Source organism: Misgurnus anguillicaudatus, chromosome 21 (genome assembly GCF_027580225.2).
Source record: "Misgurnus anguillicaudatus chromosome 21, ASM2758022v2, whole genome shotgun sequence".
NCBI classification, from domain to species: Eukaryota; Metazoa; Chordata; class Actinopteri; order Cypriniformes; family Cobitidae; genus Misgurnus; species Misgurnus anguillicaudatus.
The window spans coordinates 22328043-22345697 of NC_073357.2; the positions used below are offsets into that span (position 1 = coordinate 22328043).

Genomic DNA, 17655 nt, shown 5'->3' on the forward strand with positions numbered 1-17655 from the left:
CAGCAAAGTTAACAGCTGGTTGGATTAAACACAAGGTGACTAGGTCGTGTTTACTCACTACTTTATAGTCTACTCGTTTTATGTCTGACAACAGAACAGATCATATGTTTATACATTTTTTATTTATTATTATTATTACATCCAACAATCCAAACAATGCATATGTTTATTATATAAATGTATTAACTAACATTGGCAAACAATGAGTGAGCAATATATTTATATATATATACATATACATATATATACACACACACACACCCCAAAGCTGTAAACCTAGGGGAAACACTGGTGTTTCAGGAAGAGAGTGAAATCTGGAGCTACAAAAATGTACGGTTTGTGGAACATAATGTGTTTTTTTAACCATAAACCACGTGAACACATTCTATTATACCAAATACACGAAATAACGTTTTTTAGCAATGAAATAGGTGTTCATTACTGCAATTTTTGGCAGCGAGCCTATTTTCTGTGCCACTAAAGACACCAAACAGAATTCAGACAAACAAGAAGTCGCAAATGTATGCCATTGGTTGAGCAAATGTTTTGTTGTGCTGCATAAACAATCAGATTGGGTTTTTGTTTTGTGTTACTAATGATGCAGAAATTCCATTGCAACTCTGCCCATTATTATAAAATAGAAATAGAAATTGACATTTAATACCAGTGTTTACCAAGTAAAGTCCTATGAGAAAACAGGGAAATCAGGGTTTTGGTCATGTTTGAGGAGAAGAGCTATGTGGACATTACATAGAGCTCAAATTTGCATTCATCAAGCATGGCATCTATTTCTTTTCTTATATCTCATGAAAACTAGGCTTGGTGTATTTGACCACTTTGGGCACAGTATCATTCTCTTGCTATGTTGAGCTCTTCCCTGGTGAGAAGATGAATGGGTGAAGGACTCTGTGCCGCCCTCGGATTGGTACTTGGCCTTTAGGGCGAGCGGGCATCGAGGGAGGGCTTGAGGATTAATGGGAAATGCCCAACGATGCTCATTGTGTCCGTCTGCTCAGTGCTCCTCTGCAATCTGCTCCGAGGTCAAAAAGCCACTTATTATAGACATCAAACAGAAACTGGGAGGACTGGAGTTTTAGGGATGCAACAGCATAAATCTTTTCTTCTCCTGCCTCTGAGATTAAAAGACCAAAGTGAATTTGGGTTTCATTTTCAAAATCAAGTCAGAAATGTTTTAAACTTTGTGTTTGTAGCAGCGATAGAGGCCCCATAGTTAATCCTAACAACACACATAACTATTTTGGTAACATACAGTTGTCATATGTGTATATAGTTGTCCTTGACTAGCCAAGTTTTAAATGTCTTTTCTAGTTAAGCTGACTCCCTCTAAATGTTCAGTGGAACTAAAGTGAGATAGAGGTCAATGTGTCAGTCAGCCATTGTCCTGCAGAAATGTTGTGGCTGTCTGCCGAAAACCGCCCCTGATGGATGGACCCTGATAATGTGATGGCCGCACCAGTTGGCCATGGGACAACAAGAGATAGATTGAGTAAATGTTTGAACTGTAGGATGTCTGTGGAAGGGATGGAGAGCCTAAACATCTGTCTGGAGGTGACCCTGACCATAAATTGAAGTGTTAAAGGACTGTTAGGAAGATCCTCGTGCTAGCTGTACAAAATATCTTACTGCCTGATCAAATTCGAATTGTGCACACAGGTAACATTGTAAGGCATAAGATAAATCAGTCTAAATATAAAATAGTGAGCATGAAAATTAGACTTTAATCATCAGTGTTGAACAAAGAAGGCCATACTCAGAAAAAAGGTACATGAATTTCACAAAGGTTTGGGTTTGAAGGTTTGGGAATGTATAGCATTCCAACGACGCTCTCACTTGTATGATGTCACAGCGGTAGGCAGCGATTCTAAACTCAATGGAAAAGCTAACCAAGCCAAAGTAAGGTAAGCTGACCCGACCTAAACCGTGGGGTACTATGCAATGAAATAGCACCATAAAAGACACTCTGGTTCCTTAGAGGTACATGCTGGTACCTTATAGTTACATATCTGTACCTCAATGGGTCATATAAGGACCTTTTTAACTTTTGACAAAAAGGTACAACTTTTGTACCAGACATCCTAGCATACAGAATTAGGAGGCTGATGCAGTATAGACCAAACAGAAAAGCCTATAGGGTTTTAAAGTTTTTGTCCTATTAAATTGACATCTGTATATTTGAATCCTGATTGTAGAAGCTTTCCTCACCCCTACATCACAATACTGGAAAACCGTCCCGACTGCTGGCCCGCTTTGCTCCAAGAGATTGATGATTTCATTCAGCTGGCCGCTGACAGGTATGAGATTCTCATAGACAAAGTTTTTGCATCTTTTAGACACAGATACTTTTTTGTTAGTTAGTCAAGAAGTAAATCTACCTCTCTGTCAAATTTAAGGCTTTTAAAAGTGCCTTAAAACTTGTCTAATGCCATTGTGTGTTTTCCTTAGAGATGAGCCAGTTTATGTTGAAATGTTGGCTCCGTTTCTTCGCTACCTGTATTGCGAGCCACAAAGAGTGTCAGAAAATGCGCCGCTGAGACACGGTCTCCTAAGGGTCTTGCTTCAGCCACGAGGGCATCCTCAGTCGGACTGCCAGGAGGGCAAAGGGATGTCTGGCACAAGGGTGGTCCGCGAGTTGATACGCAACCTGTTTGACCTCCTCCCATACTTGCTGGTAAGCTGGAGGACGATGACTACTTAATGCGCTTCACTGAAGTAGCTCTACAGTACTGTGACTTAAACCTTAGGAATGTTCCAACAGAAGGTTTAAATTATAGTTTGTTGTGAATTTCCCATGGCGCCTTAAAAGCTTAGTCACTCAAATCTTTACGGGGGTCACTTTAAAGCATTTTGACATATAATCTTTTTGTTTTTCCCTGGAGGTGCACTAATGTTGGTCAGTGTTGTGCTGCAAACGTGCAGTTGTGTGAAACCAAACTTAGGAGTTATGTGTCTGAAATCATAGAATGTAGGATTTATTTAGATATGTGTATATATTTATGGTCAGAGGTGGTGTGCAGGAGTGGAGGCGGGGACTCATTTGCATATTCATAGATCTGCGTATACTAAACGAGGCGAGGAATGTGTAGAGTTACATTCAAGCTGTTTTATTTAAAGCATGAAGAAATTACTGTGATATGCTTTTATATATGCTATTATAATGCTCAAATATGAGTTTTCTTGACTACAGGGGGACTTTAAATGACAAGTTCGGTATTTTACACTTAAAGCCCTGTTTTCAGATTGTTTATGATGAAATAGAACGGTTTTGACTAAAATTTCGACATATACGGCTGCCCAGAGAATTTTTGGGTGTTTTTGTTTCAGCTCCTACCTTTACAATGGGTCCAATGGTGCACTGGAACAATCCCTCCCAAAATGCATTAAACCCTCGTCCACAAAGACACGACACCCACCGAGTGGTCAGGGGCGCTCACCGGCACGCTCACACAAAAATCGCTGCAAAATACGCATTCCAACAGGTTTTATCGTAGTTTTTGCCAACTCCATTGACTTGTATTAGTTGTGCTGTGAGGTACGGTATTACTCCGCGCCGGGAACTTTGTTTCTATTCTTGCAATTGGCAAAGGTGGATTATCGCCACCACCTGGGCTGGAGTGTCTATTATTCAAGCTCTAAGTGGAAGAATGTACGGGTGTGGGGCGTTTGGAAAAATAGATCCACAAGTTAACAACGAATGCTAAAACAGCTGTTGGAAAGCATCTCTTAACGCGATTTTTGTGTAAGCATATCACCGAACACCCCTGACCACTCGATAAGTTTCACGTCTTTGTAAACGAAAGTTTAATGCATTTAGGAAAGGATTGTTTCAGTGCACCATTAAACCCATTGTAAAGGTAGGAGCTGAAACACAAACACCCAAAAATTCTCGGGGCAGCCGCAAATGTCGAAATTTCAGTCAAAACCGTTCTATTTCATCATAAACAATCTGAAAACAGGGCTTTAAGTGTAAAATACCGAACTTGTCCTTTAAAGATCAATATTATTTTTAACATGCTACAGTATGAACTCTTTAAATATGAAAATGATTTGGATTATATTTTATACAGCAGTAACATAAAAACAGAATGCATATGACATACTTGCATATGGTTATCAGCATTACAAAGGTTTACTGGGATTATATAAAGAGGTGTTTAATAGCAAAGCTATTGAATATAATAACATGATTGAGCACTCTTGTTACTATGAATGGGCAAAATACAAAGTGGCCACTCTGGCAATGTAAGTCCCGCCTTCCAGTTAAAAAAGAACCAATCATCAATTGACAATGACTGATGATTCTCTGAGGGAAAGTCTCTGTTCAAAGTCATGTGAGGTGCTGGCCAACCTGTGCCCATGCACAGCTGAAACAACCTTGAAAAATGTTGTACTTCAGCGCAAATTGAGCTTAAGAAACGAACGTTATGATGCACTTGAATTTAGAGATATCTGTATTTCCTATACAACTAGATAGGATTTTAGTCTTGCATGAGGCAATGCAAACATGTACACATAGTGGTGCAATTTCCCTAAAGGGATTTTGCTAATACTCTTTTTTTTTATTTAGTTTGAGCATGCCACAGTGTGTTGTTTCAAACATCGGATATTTAGTTAAACTGCTTGCACAGCAATCTACACCAAAGGCTTGCTTGAGATTAGCAAAATGCTTTCTTAATATTTTGACAATAACAGAATTCCATAATGTTTAATATGCTTACATTAAACATACATGCACCCTCACTCTTTGCCCTGTTGAGTTAGTCTACTGTCTTTTGAGAAATATATATTACTAAATGTGTGTACTGGCTAAAATGATTTATATGATACTTGTACATGACCCATAGGTGGACAGTGTAACAGCACTGGTGGAGTTCATATCATTTGCTGAGTCTCTGAGCTCTGCTTTGCTCGCTGATCCGAGTTTCTGGAGGAAGGAGTTGACCCAACTGGCTCTTCAACTCTTGTGTGCCTGTCAGCTCAGTGTGCAGCTGGGAGGAGAGCTGATGTCTCTGCTTCACATACTCCACCAGCTTATACCTGTTTATGCAGAGGTAAATACACTTACATTTTTTCCTGGCACGTGTATGCATTTTATGTTAAACAGTGCAGTGAATGAGGGATAAGATGCTGATTGGGACAATCCAGAGCACTGCTGTTGTTAGATGTGTACATAGATGTTAAAGAAATAGTTCACCCAAAAATAAAAAAAATTAGCCCATCATTTCTTCACCTTAATCATATGTCATCTTGGGTGTAAATGACTTACTATGCTTACTTTAATTAAATAATAGCCTGGCTCTTTCTAGCCATGTAATGCTACTGAATTGTGGCTACATGTTTGAAGTCCATTCACTGTCAGAAGGTATCCATAAGACCACGTGGGTTGATATGTTTTTTAGGGCTGCCCGCGACCGAAGATTGTGAACTAGTAGTTGTCGTAGTCGACTAGTATTTGTTAATTTTTACTATTATTCGACTAGTCGCAAGTTTATGATATAATTTTTTTTTTCAAGTTACATTTCTTCGGCCATTTTGCCTTTATTTGACAGTGTATAAGGAGAGGACAGGAAAGCACAGGGAGGGGAGAGGGGCACAGGATCGGCAAATGACCACGAGCCGGGAATCGAACCCGGGTCGGCGAAAGTGCGAAAGCACCACATGTCGGAGCGCTGCCCACTACAACATCGGCTCCAACTATGATATTAATTTATTATTTAAATATATACAGTGAGTAAAATAAGTATTTGAACACCCTGCTATTTTGCAAGTTCTCCCACTTAGAAATCATGGAGGGGTCTGAAATTGTCATTGTAGGTGCATGTCTACTGTGAGAGACATAATCTAAAAAAAAAAAAAATCCAGAAATCACAAAATATGATTTTTTTAACTATTTATTTGTACGATACAGCTGCAAATAAGTATTTGAACACCTGTCTATCAGCTAGAATTTTGACCCTCAAAGACATGTTAGTCTGCCTTTAAAATGTCCACCTCCACTCCATTTATTATCCTAACCTGTTTGAGGTCGTAAGCTGCATAAAGACACCTGTCCACCCCATACAATCATTAAGAATCCAACTACTAACATGGCCAAGACCAAAGAACTGTCCAAAGACACTAGAGACAAAATTGTACACCTCCACAAGGCTGGAAAGGGCTACTCCACAAGGCTGGAAAGGGCTACGGGGGAAATTGAAAAATGGAAGAAGCTAAACATGACTGTCAATCTCCCTCGGACTGGGGCTCCATGCAAGATCTCACCTCGTGGGGTCTCAATGATCTTAAGAAAGGTGAGAAATCAGCCCAGAACTACATGGGAGGAGCTGGTCAATGACCTGAAAAGAGCTGGGACCACCGTTTCCAAGGTTTGAAATCATGCAGACACAGAAGGTTCCCCTGCTTAAACCAGCACATGTCCAGGCCCGTCTTAAGTTTGCCAATGATCATTTGGATGATCCAGAGGAGTCATGGGAGAAAGTCATGTGGTCAGATGACACCAAAATATAACTTTTTGGTCATAATTCCACTATACGTGTTTGGAGGAAGAAGAATGATGAGTACCATCCCAAGAACACATCCCTACTGTGAAGCATGGGGGTGGTAGCATCATGCTTTGGGGGGTTCTGCACATGGGACAGGGCGACTGCACTGTATTAAGGAGAGGATGACCAGGGCCATGTATTGCGAGATTTTGGGGAACAACCTCCTTTCCTCAGTTAGAGCATTGAAGATGGGTCGAGGCTGGGTTTTCCAACATGACAATGACCTGAAGCACACAGCCAGGATAACCAAGGAGTGGCTCTGTAAGAAGCATATCAAGGTTCTGGTGTGGCGTCTCCAGACCTAAACCCAATAGAAAATCTTTGAAGGGAGCTCAAACTCCGTGTTTCTCAGCGACAAGCCAGAAACCTGACTGATCTAATGAAGATCTGTGTGGAGGAGTGGGCCAAAATCCCTCCTGCAGTGTGTACAAACCTGGTGAAAAACTACAGAAAACGTTTGACCTCTGTAATTGCAAACAAAGGCTACTGTACCAAATATTAACATTGACTTGCTCAGGTGTTCAAATACTTATTTGCAGCTGTATCATACAAATAAATAGTTAAAAAAATCATACATAGTGATTTCTGGATTTTTTTAGATAATGGCTCTCACAGTGGACATGCACCTACCATGACAATTTCAGACCCCTCCATGATTTCTAAGTGGGAGAACTTGCAAAATAGCAGGGTGTTCACATACTTATTTTCCTCACTGTATATGGTGGAGGGGGCATCTGATAATGGTTTGGGTTTCAGGGATAAGAAAGAACGTTGTGTGACATTTCTAACATTGTTTTATTTTACAGATACACATTGAATCATAATAATAAGCCTTTGAAATATAAATTAAGCGCTCGGACGGCCCAGCGATTTAAATAATTAATACAATAAATGCAAAGTATTACATTAGTTACCATGTACAGTTTATGCTCTTTTCAAACAGAATTAGCATTACCTGGTGACCTTTAGTCATTTGTTATAATTGGAGAGGTTGTCTGTGATCTGAATTCCATGCGAATTGGCCATGTCTGTAATTTTTAAAGTACAAATTCTCCAGCAAGTGACCTACCATATTTTGTTGAACACCAAAGGTCTTGTGATCATTTAAGTACTCTGGCATCTCTGTAATTTGGCCAGGATTATAATGAACTCATTATAATGATTTTGCATTCAACCTATTGTTTCTGTAAGGGGAAGCTCTGATCGATCGGCTGTAGATCAGTATCAGTCGATCGCTGCATTAAATGACTTGATCGGTACTCGCTAAAATCACTCTCTACTCTTGACTGAAGAAATTTTGTACTTTATAAGAATGCGTGTACTTTAAACAGGCATAATCCTTTTTAAAGGCATATTAAATTGCTCTTTGTAGAATAATTATTTGTTGTGCTTATTTGTCTGATTCTCCATTAAAACAATAATATACCCAATTACCAAATAATATAACAAAGTATTATTTTATCTAAAAAAAGGTTAACAGTTCCAGTCATCAAAAAGCTTGCATATCAGCTTGAAGAAATGGTATTGGTATCAGCCGATCATGACAACAAGAAATCGGTACTTGGTATTTGCTGCAAAAATCCAGATTGGAGCATTCCTAGTTTCTGTGTTAAACCATTGTCTACCTGTGCTCTTTCTCACTGTAGGAACTCCCAGCTGATCAGGTGATCATGGGTATCTCCCTGCTTTTGCTAAAAGCCTCCACTTCTCAGCAGACAGCTCTCCTAGAGCTCGGTAAAACTCCTCTTCCTCACCACACTTTCACAGATGATTTAAGAGTTGTCGTTCCTCTAAATTTGATAACCTTCTTGCTTAAATTTATGCTGTTTGGACCATACATAAAAAATGGTAAGAATGAAGAATTATTATTAATAAAGCAGTGTAATTTTATATAAAAAAGTATGGTCTCATCAAAAACATTTAAATTAAAAATTATTTTTTTTGTGTGTGTAGTGTACCTTCTATGACTACATTCTTAAAACACTGTACATTCCACTAAATGGACCAAATGTGTTATTTTCATAAGTAGAATACAATTATTAATGCAGGTGTAATCAAAATTATCTTCTACAAAACAGGGCCGGGTTTCCCAAAAGCATCGTAAGGCTAAGTTTATCGTAAAAACGATTGTATGAATCATCTTAGAATTACGGGCCGTTTCCCAAAAGCTTCGTAGCTTAAAAATCATCGTAGATCTACGAGTGGTCTGGAGTAATCGTTAATTCATAAGTGCATCGTAACAGTGTTACAAGGTCACCTGCAGGACAACCAACAAATTACACTCCTGCAATGACGATAATGTAATGTTTTAAATGTAGGCTATATTTATTTATTGGGGTTTTCTTTGCTTATTTGTTTAAATTACTTTAATATAATATATTTAAAATTCAAATGAAAAATAAAATTTAAATGACTAAACATAAATGAACAAAGAAGGAAAACGTGGTAAAAGTTGGTACTAGCAAATTGATAATTGTTCCTACCAATTTCTGCTATAATTCATCTGGCTACAGTAAAAAATTTTTTTTTGAAGGGTATGGCATCTGATTAAAGAAAATTAAATAAATATTTACGGTACAATGCAATAATCCATAACAATAAATAAACATAATAATAAACAACAACAAATAATAATAATCTAAACTATATTATAAAATGCAGAAGGCATTTCGCAGTGGGACGAGTCCTAAATAAATACGGAAAAGAATATTTCATTATGAACAATTTTAAAACATTTAAAAAGTCATGAACAATAATAAAAAATATTATAAAAAATATTAGTGCACATCGGCTAAAGATCATTAGTCTAAACAAGCTTCTGCTACAAATTCGAGTCATTCCATAGGTGACATTTCAGCACTTGACAAACGGATAGCGACTCGTAAGTAGCACTTAAAACCCAGCTGCGAGCGATCGTTTCACGTGCATCTTTGGGAAACGCACGTAAATGAACAACGAATGTTCGTTAAGAAACCGCTCTTAAGTGCTAAGTTCAATCGTTATCGGGAAAACCGGCCCAGGATAGTTTACCAAAAAATTTTTATTCTGTCATCTACTCACTCTCATGTTGTTACAAATCTGTATACATTTCTTTGTTCTGATGAACACAAATGAAGACATTTTGAGAAATGTTTGTAACCAAACCGTTCACGAGCCCCATTCACTTCCACAGTAGGGAAAAAGAAATAGGTTTGTAACAACATGAGAGTGAGTAAATTATGACAGAATTTTCATTTTTGGGTGAACTATCCCTTTAATCGTAAGTAATAGATGTAACACAGGCGTCTGCCATTTTTTCCTACTGACATGATTTATACAACCACAGACATAAACATCGATTTAAAATAAGCGATGGTATTCGTTGTATTTACATTGTGGACTACAAAATCTTTCCTTGCTTTTTAGCTGTGAAGATCATCCCACCTGAGGTCTGTCCTCCATGGGGTTCTTCTGTGCTGGTATTGCCCTTGTTGCAGGTTATTTCCTGCTCGACTCTCATGGAAGCTCTTACAGACACTCAAACACACACAAAGAACCTCCAGCTGGCAAATTCACTGTTGCAGACGATCCAAAGAGAACCGTCCGTTTCAAAAAAGGTATTAAACATAATTTATCTTTACAACTGCAGTTAACATAAATTGGATGAAAGATTGGGTTTATTCATAAATACACTGTATGTAGAAAGTACACATAAGTAGTAAATGCTTTACATTTTAAGTGCTTTAACAAATATAAAGACGTCTTCGAGACCTCTAATAGAAGGTGTAGCTAAATATTTATATTAAACATGTTATTTGACAAATATCCCTCTACAGAAGTCCACACAGCTGAGCATGCCTCTCAGTACTTGGTACAGTGAGCTTCAGGTGGCCACCAGCGTTCTTCACCGCATTTCCATGGACACCCTGTGTGCTGTGGAATGGCTTTACTCACTACAGTCATCACTCTCTGCCTGTGAGCGTGTCCCAAATGCTGTTTGTCTTCTCCTCTCACATCTCATCGTCAGCAGTGACGGAGACCTCTGCCGATTGGCGCTGGACACAGCTGCTGGCATCGCTGAGACCGACCCTGCAAAGGTGAACCTTAAGACAGAGTCGTCGTTTAGTGCTGCTGTGTTATAATTTTGCAGATCTGTTTTATTTAGTATGAGGTGTTGTAGCGTGTCGGTTAAAGATTTGGGCTGGTAACCAAAAGGTTACAGGTTTGAACCTTGTAATGTTCACAAGGATTTGAAAATGAACTTTTAATATATTGGTCTCCATTGGGGGGTTCCAGCAGTCAAATGAACCGAAAAGCGTATTTTCCAAGCTTTTTATATATTTGTATTAGCTTTTTAATTGTAAAGACTTTTGCACATTAACAGCATTATGCTGTTCCTTGAACAGAATTAAAGAGAAAAATCCTCTAATTTCATGCTTCCTTTTAAACCATCATCCAAATGTCAGTGTTACTAGGCAACCTATGCAGCCTTAGAAACTGGAATAGTAATTACCTTACCTAAATGAACGTGTATCTTGGTACAATTACTATGACCTGTACTCCCTACTTACGTTCATTAGAGACATCCTTAGGGCTCACTTAGACATAAAGTCAATGACATGAGAAAAGACTGGGAACCAGGAACATCAAAGCGCTTGATTCGAGGAAACATGCCTAGCCCCGCAAGACAGTTTTGATGCACAGATGTGGTACACATGGAGGTTATGAAGACATATGCAGGAATATTCATCATCTGTCATGTGAGAATGTAGTTAAATGTTATCCTTTAAATCTTAGTATGCTACCAGTTTTAAAAGTGACTTGTTGCATCATAGTTCTGACATTTTTATTATTTTTATTATAAAATATATGTCTTTTGGGCTTTGCTCTGAGGGTCAGAAGTTATACTCATTCCAAATGGGAAGGGGGGCTTCCCTCTCTGACTTTCAGTGAGGGGTTCATAATGGACCACTGAGTTAAACAGCTGTGATGATATGGATATTTCTTATATATATATATATATATATATATATATATATATATATATATATATATATATATATATATATATATATATATATATATATATATATATGCCTTTGTATTTGTCGTACTTTATGAATGGCATGACATTGCTCTCTCTCTCTCTTTTTCTTTGCATTCCATCTCCATATCCTCTAGGTGCCATCTTTACTTCCCGTCCTGATGTTTAAACTCGGCAGAGTATCTGATCCAGCTTTGTCTCACTCTCTTCTCTATACTCTGCCAAGACTGGGAACCCACAAGGTACAGTTAATAAGATCCACATGACTGTGTTATAGTTTATAAAAAATTACAATATATACAAGATATATGCAGTACTGTGCAAAAGCCTTAGGCCACCAAGTTTTAATGTCCATCCATATTTATTTTTCACTCTTTTTATTAAGATACAAACAGAAAATGCAAGATGTACACAAAATTAAAAACAAAACAGTTTTCAGAGCTAAATGTCTTCTTCAGGCATCGGTCAGTATTTAGTTTGACCTCTCTTGGCACTAAACACATCTTGAGGTTTTTTGAGGAGACTGAAGTCATTAGATCGGAAAAGGAAATTAGGATTTAATTTAATTTGGGTTTTAGAGATCCTGCAGTTGCCTGCTATTGCTCAAGTGGAAGAGGAGTTTAACCCTAAATACTTGACACTTCAGCTTATACCCTTATACTGTTTTTAATACTACATACAAATTTCCTGTATTTTCTGGTTGTATTCTAAGAAAGAGACTAAAAAACAATTATATATGATCACTATATCATTGCAAAAACAACACATCCAATGGTTTTGGATGGTGGCCTAAGACTTTTACACAGTACTGTATGTTATTTATTATTTACACACATGCGTTGTCGCCGTTACGTGTCTGTGCGGAACTTCACTTCCGGTCTCTGTTCATCTCCTTCCCTGCCATTAGGAGAAAACGTTTTACTGCTAATGACCCTTTCCTGATGAGTTTTTACAGTAATCTATAATTCTGCTATTATCCACTAGGTGGCACTCTTACCCAATTTATAAAAAACTGAAGCATCATCTAATTCAGGGATGGGCAACTTTGGTCCTGGAGGGCCGGTGTCCTGCAGAGTTTAGCTCCAACTTGCCTCAGCACACCTGCCTAAAAGTTTCTAGTCTGCCTAGTAAGACCTTAATTGGCTGTTTCAGGTGTGTTTACCCTCAAACGGTCCTTGGGGTCTATATGACCCCAAACGACATTTCATTAGTTAAAAAAAAGGTTCCCTTCATCTCAGAGATATAAAACTTTGTGACTTTTTCTAAATAATCTATCTTTACATACACAAAAACAACTGGGCTTGATTCGGTTGTTCTAAAGGTATGTAAAAAAAAATTCATTAATCTGTCCCTTGGGGTTAATATGACCCCAATTGAAAGTGAATGGGAAATGCAAAAAATGTCATTTTTTTCCATTTGTCAAAAATAAATATCAATAAATCTGAAAATTTTGACACAGAAATGAAGGCCTGGTTCTTGTGCACAAATGCAATGCAAAAAACACATGCTCACACAAACACATACAAACACACACATTCACACATTCTGGTTTCCATGTTTTGTGGGGACATTCCATAGACGTAATGCATTTTATACTGTACAAACTGTATATTCTATTCAATTCAATTCAATTCAATTTTATTTATATAGCGCTTTTCACAAGTGTTAATTGTTGCAAAGCAGCTTTACATGAGAAGATGTAGAGGAGAACACAGAAGATCAATAGATAATATAAGAAGTAGAGATAGCGGTTAAACCGTACAAGCGAGCATATTAATAATGTAACGTATACAGTAAAGTGCTAAGTTAAGCCAAAGTTGGCTGACTCTCCCTGGGATTAAAAACCCTCTAGGAAAAAAAACCCAATGGGAAAAAGTCCTAGAAGGACAAAAACCCTTGGAAGGAATTAATATATATTTATATATATATAAAAACGGTAGGGATAGGAGGCGGGTAAGCGAATTAAACTGGTTTAGCCGGTGGTCATTGGTCGGGCATCGGCTGGTCATCACGTTGAAGGACAGCCAGTGGATCAGTGATGCAATGATCTTCACAGCAACCGGAACTGGGTCTGTTTGTCTCATGGTCCTCGTGGCTGAGGACGAGACAGGGAGAGAAAAACAGAATTCTATTAGCGTAGGGGCCGTTCGCATGCAATGCAAGTTTCAAACATTATAGTGGTTCAAGTCGGCTCGGTTCCAGACAGGCTAACTATTGCGGCAATAGTATATTACCCATATGAGGTATGTGAGTGCTTTGTTCTAGACAAACTAACTACTGCGGGAAATGTACATTTACTGGACATTTTATGTGAATGCTTTGTTAAAGAAGAATGTCTTAAGTTTAGATTTAAATTGATCGATTGTGTCTGATACTCGAACATTATTTGGTAAATCATTCCAGAGCTTAGGGGCTAAGTAGGAAAAGGATCTACCACCTTTAGACACTTTTGATATTCTAGGTATAATTAAGTGACCAGAATTTTGTGAGCGCAGTTTACGTGATGGATTGTATTCTGATAGTAGTTCTTTAATATACGAAGGCGCTAGGCCATTTAAGGCTTTGTAGGTGATTAGTAATATTTTAAATTGTATACGATATTTAACTGGTAGCCAGTGTAAAGATGCCAGAATTGGGCAGACGTTGGCGATATGACTGTCGAAGGATAAGTTGCTGTCGAACATTACGCCTAAATTCTTAACCGTGGAAGATGGCACCACCGTGCAGCCGTCTATGGGCAACTTGTAATCTGACATATTATGTTTGTAGCGATTCGGTTCAATAATAAGTATCTCTGTTTTATTGGAGTTTAGCATAAGAAAGTTTTGTGCCATCCAGTCCCTAATATCACTAATGCAGTCTGTTAGCTTAGAAAACTGGTGGGTTTCGCTAGGATGCGACGAGATGTAAAGCTGGGTATCATCCGCATAGCAGTGAAAACTTATGTTATGTTTCCTGATAATGTCTCCTAGAGGTAACATATATAACGAGAATAGGATAGGGCCTAGAACTGATCCCTGAGGTATGCCGTATTTAACGGGGGAGTGATATGACTCTTCCTCATTTACATAAACAAAGTGATATCGATTGGTTAGATACGATCTGAACCAGGCTAACGCCTGACCACTGATGCCAACATAGTTTTCTAGTCTATTGAGTAAGATTGTGTGATCTATTGTGTCAAAGGCTGCACTAAGGTCTAGTAATATAAGGATTGAGATTTCACCACGATCGGATGTTAATAGGAGGTCATTTGTAACTCTAAGTAGCGCTGTCTCTGTGCTATGGTGGGGCTTGAATCCTGATTGGAACTTTTCATATGTATTATTATTTTCTACGAATGTGCGTAGCTGGCTTGCCACTACTTTTTCTAATATTTTAGAAAGAAAAGGTAGATTTGAGATTGGTCTAAAGTTATTAAGATCTCCCTGGTCAATGTTTTGCTTTTTAATGAGCGGTCTAATAACTGCTAGTTTGAAAGCTGTTGGAACGTATCCTAATTCTAGAGATGAGTTAAAGATATTAAGTACCGTGTCTGACACAACATGAAATACCTCTTTTAGTAATTTTGTGGGAACGGGGTCTAGTATACAGGACGATGATTTGGATGACGTTACTAGTTTAGAGAGCTCTTCTATTGTAGTAGGATTAAATGACTCAAGATGTTCATTTGGTAATCTAGTGGAAAATGTGCTATTGGGGAGAGTGATGGCTGCTTGCGTAGTTTCTATGTTTTCCCTAATAAACATAATTTTGTTAGTAAAGAAGTTCATGAAGTCATCACTATTGTGTTGGAGTTTACTATTGGTTTCTGTTTGTTCTTTGTTTCTAGTCAGTTTCGCAACTGTGCTAAATAGAAAACGAGGGTTGTTATGATTTTCTTTAATAAGCGTACTGATATAGGTAGATCTGGCAGTTTTAATAGCCTGTCTGTAGTGTTGAACACTCTCTTTCCATGCTGAACGCCATACCTCTAACTTTGTGCTTCGGTAGTTTCTTTCCATTTTTCTAGCTAATTTTTTAAGGGCTGCAGTATGATGGTCATACCATGGAGCTGGCGGTTTTTCTTTGATTCTCTTTTTTCGAATGGGAGCAACGGCATCCAACGTGCTAGAGCAGACGTTGTTCAGGTTTTCTATTATAATATCTAGATCTTCACGATTATCTGCTACATGTTTCATTTGAGACAGGTCTGGAAGAGTGCTAATAAAGCTCTTTTGATAAAGATCTTTAGTGGTGGAAATTATTGTTCTGGCTAATCTGTAGCATGTTGTGGACTGAGCGGTCCTATCTAGAAGTATTGTGCATGACACAAGGCAATGGTCTGAAACGGCATCGCTCTGGGGTGATATTTCGATGTCATTAATATTGAGTCCGAGCGACAGAATTAAGTCTAGTGTGTGATTACGAGTATGCGTGGGCCCTGACACGTTTTGTTTAATGCCGAGAGAATTTAGAACATCCATAAACGCACGTCCTAATGCATCATTTGGATTATCCACATGGATATTAAAATCACCAACGATAAGGGCTTTATCTACAGTGACTGTAAGCTCAGATAGGAAGTCTGCTATTTCTTTAAGAAAATCTGTGTGGTGGCCTGGAGGCCTATATATTGTAGCTAAAATGAACGAAAGTCGTTTGTTGTTGCGATCAGTTATTTCCATATTTAACAGTATTATTTCAAACGAATTAAATTTTAGGTTGGATTTATGGTTTACTTTGAATATTTTATTGTATATTGTAGCTACACCACCCCCTCTCCCTATTAGACGAGGAACATGTTTATAATAATAGTCTTGTGGGGTGGATTCGTTTAAACTGGTGTAATCGTCTGCTTTAAGCCAGGTTTCTGTTAAACAGAGTGCATCTAAGTTTTGGTCAGTAATTATTTCATTGATAATTGGTTCTTTGTTGGTAAGTGATCTAATGTTAAGAAGGCCGAATTTTAACATTTGAGTTTCATCTGTTAATGTATTATGTTCTAGTTTTATGTTAATAAGATTTGTACGAGACGAGGTAAACGGTGCTCTGTATTTATTTGTTCGAGGAACAGACACAGTCGAGATGTGTTGGTACTCTGTTAAAAAAGGCTCTATGTGCTGGGATATATGTGATCTTGACATGTCAAGGCAGCTAACAGACTGATGGGTAAGCCGATCTGTCTGTTTCCTGACCTGGGCCCTGGATAGTCAGACAATATCAAAAGTAAGACTATTGGTCAGATTTCTAGAGAGTATAGCACTTCCTTCCGGAGACGGATGGAGGCCATCTCTCTTTAGCAGGTCAGGTCTTCCCCGGAAATGCTTCCAATTGTCTATAAATCCTACATTCCTCTAACCTACCCCATTCCCTAACCCCAACCATCACAGAAACCCTTCTACTACTTCACATTTTTAAGATACATCATTTTGTTTGATTTATATCAAAATGTCCCCACAAGGTCACAAAAATACTGGTATTCCTATCTTTGTGGGGACAATTGGTCCCCACAACGTGATAATTACCAGGTACACACACACACAAACACAGACCAACACATGCTCTCTTTAGTGGTAAACAGGTAAAAAATGACTTCAAATTATATATTATTTGTATTATTGAAAATTTATATTTTTCTTACAATTATGCTTTCAATTTTGGGGTCATATAGACCCCAATGGCCAGAAGTGTAAACAGAAAATGAGGAGCGTTTGAGGGTTAATTATGGTGGAGCTATACTCTGCAGGACACCGGCCCTTCAGGACTGAAGTTGCCCATCCCTGATCTAATTCAACAACATTGTAAACTCTGTGTATGTTTTGATAGTTCTAAGTTTGATCTCTAATGTCCTTTACAAAAATGCAATTATTTCAGCTTTTGCTCAAAATTTGGAATTTTTGAAGAAACCTACCTACTTAAAGCAGAGGGTCTGTTCTTTCATTTGATGTATTGTACTGTATGAAAATTTTCCTGGAAGGAATTTTGTGAAAACATTTGTGAAAATCACAAAAAATGCTGGGGTGGAATGAGGAATGAGTTAATGGTCTGACTAATGGCTAAACTTAACTCTGAAACAAATACCTTGTCGAA

The 17655-nt window shown here is 38.1% G+C and overlaps 1 protein-coding gene across 2 annotated transcripts in view; it reads left to right on the forward strand.

The window, feature by feature from the left end:
* The window catches only part of focad (focadhesin), a 205073-nt gene that overhangs the window by 143770 nt on the left and 43648 nt on the right, over window positions 1-17655 (forward strand). For both annotated transcript variants that reach the window (XM_055196326.2, XM_055196319.2), the window contains 7 exons: window positions 2211-2312; window positions 2464-2689; window positions 4863-5069; window positions 8207-8294; window positions 9966-10156; window positions 10376-10636; window positions 11721-11825. In XM_055196326.2, coding sequence (XP_055052301.2) covers window positions 2211-2312; window positions 2464-2689; window positions 4863-5069; window positions 8207-8294; window positions 9966-10156; window positions 10376-10636; window positions 11721-11825 — 1180 coding nt within the window. The remainder of the gene's footprint in view (window positions 1-2210; window positions 2313-2463; window positions 2690-4862; window positions 5070-8206; window positions 8295-9965; window positions 10157-10375; window positions 10637-11720; window positions 11826-17655) is intronic.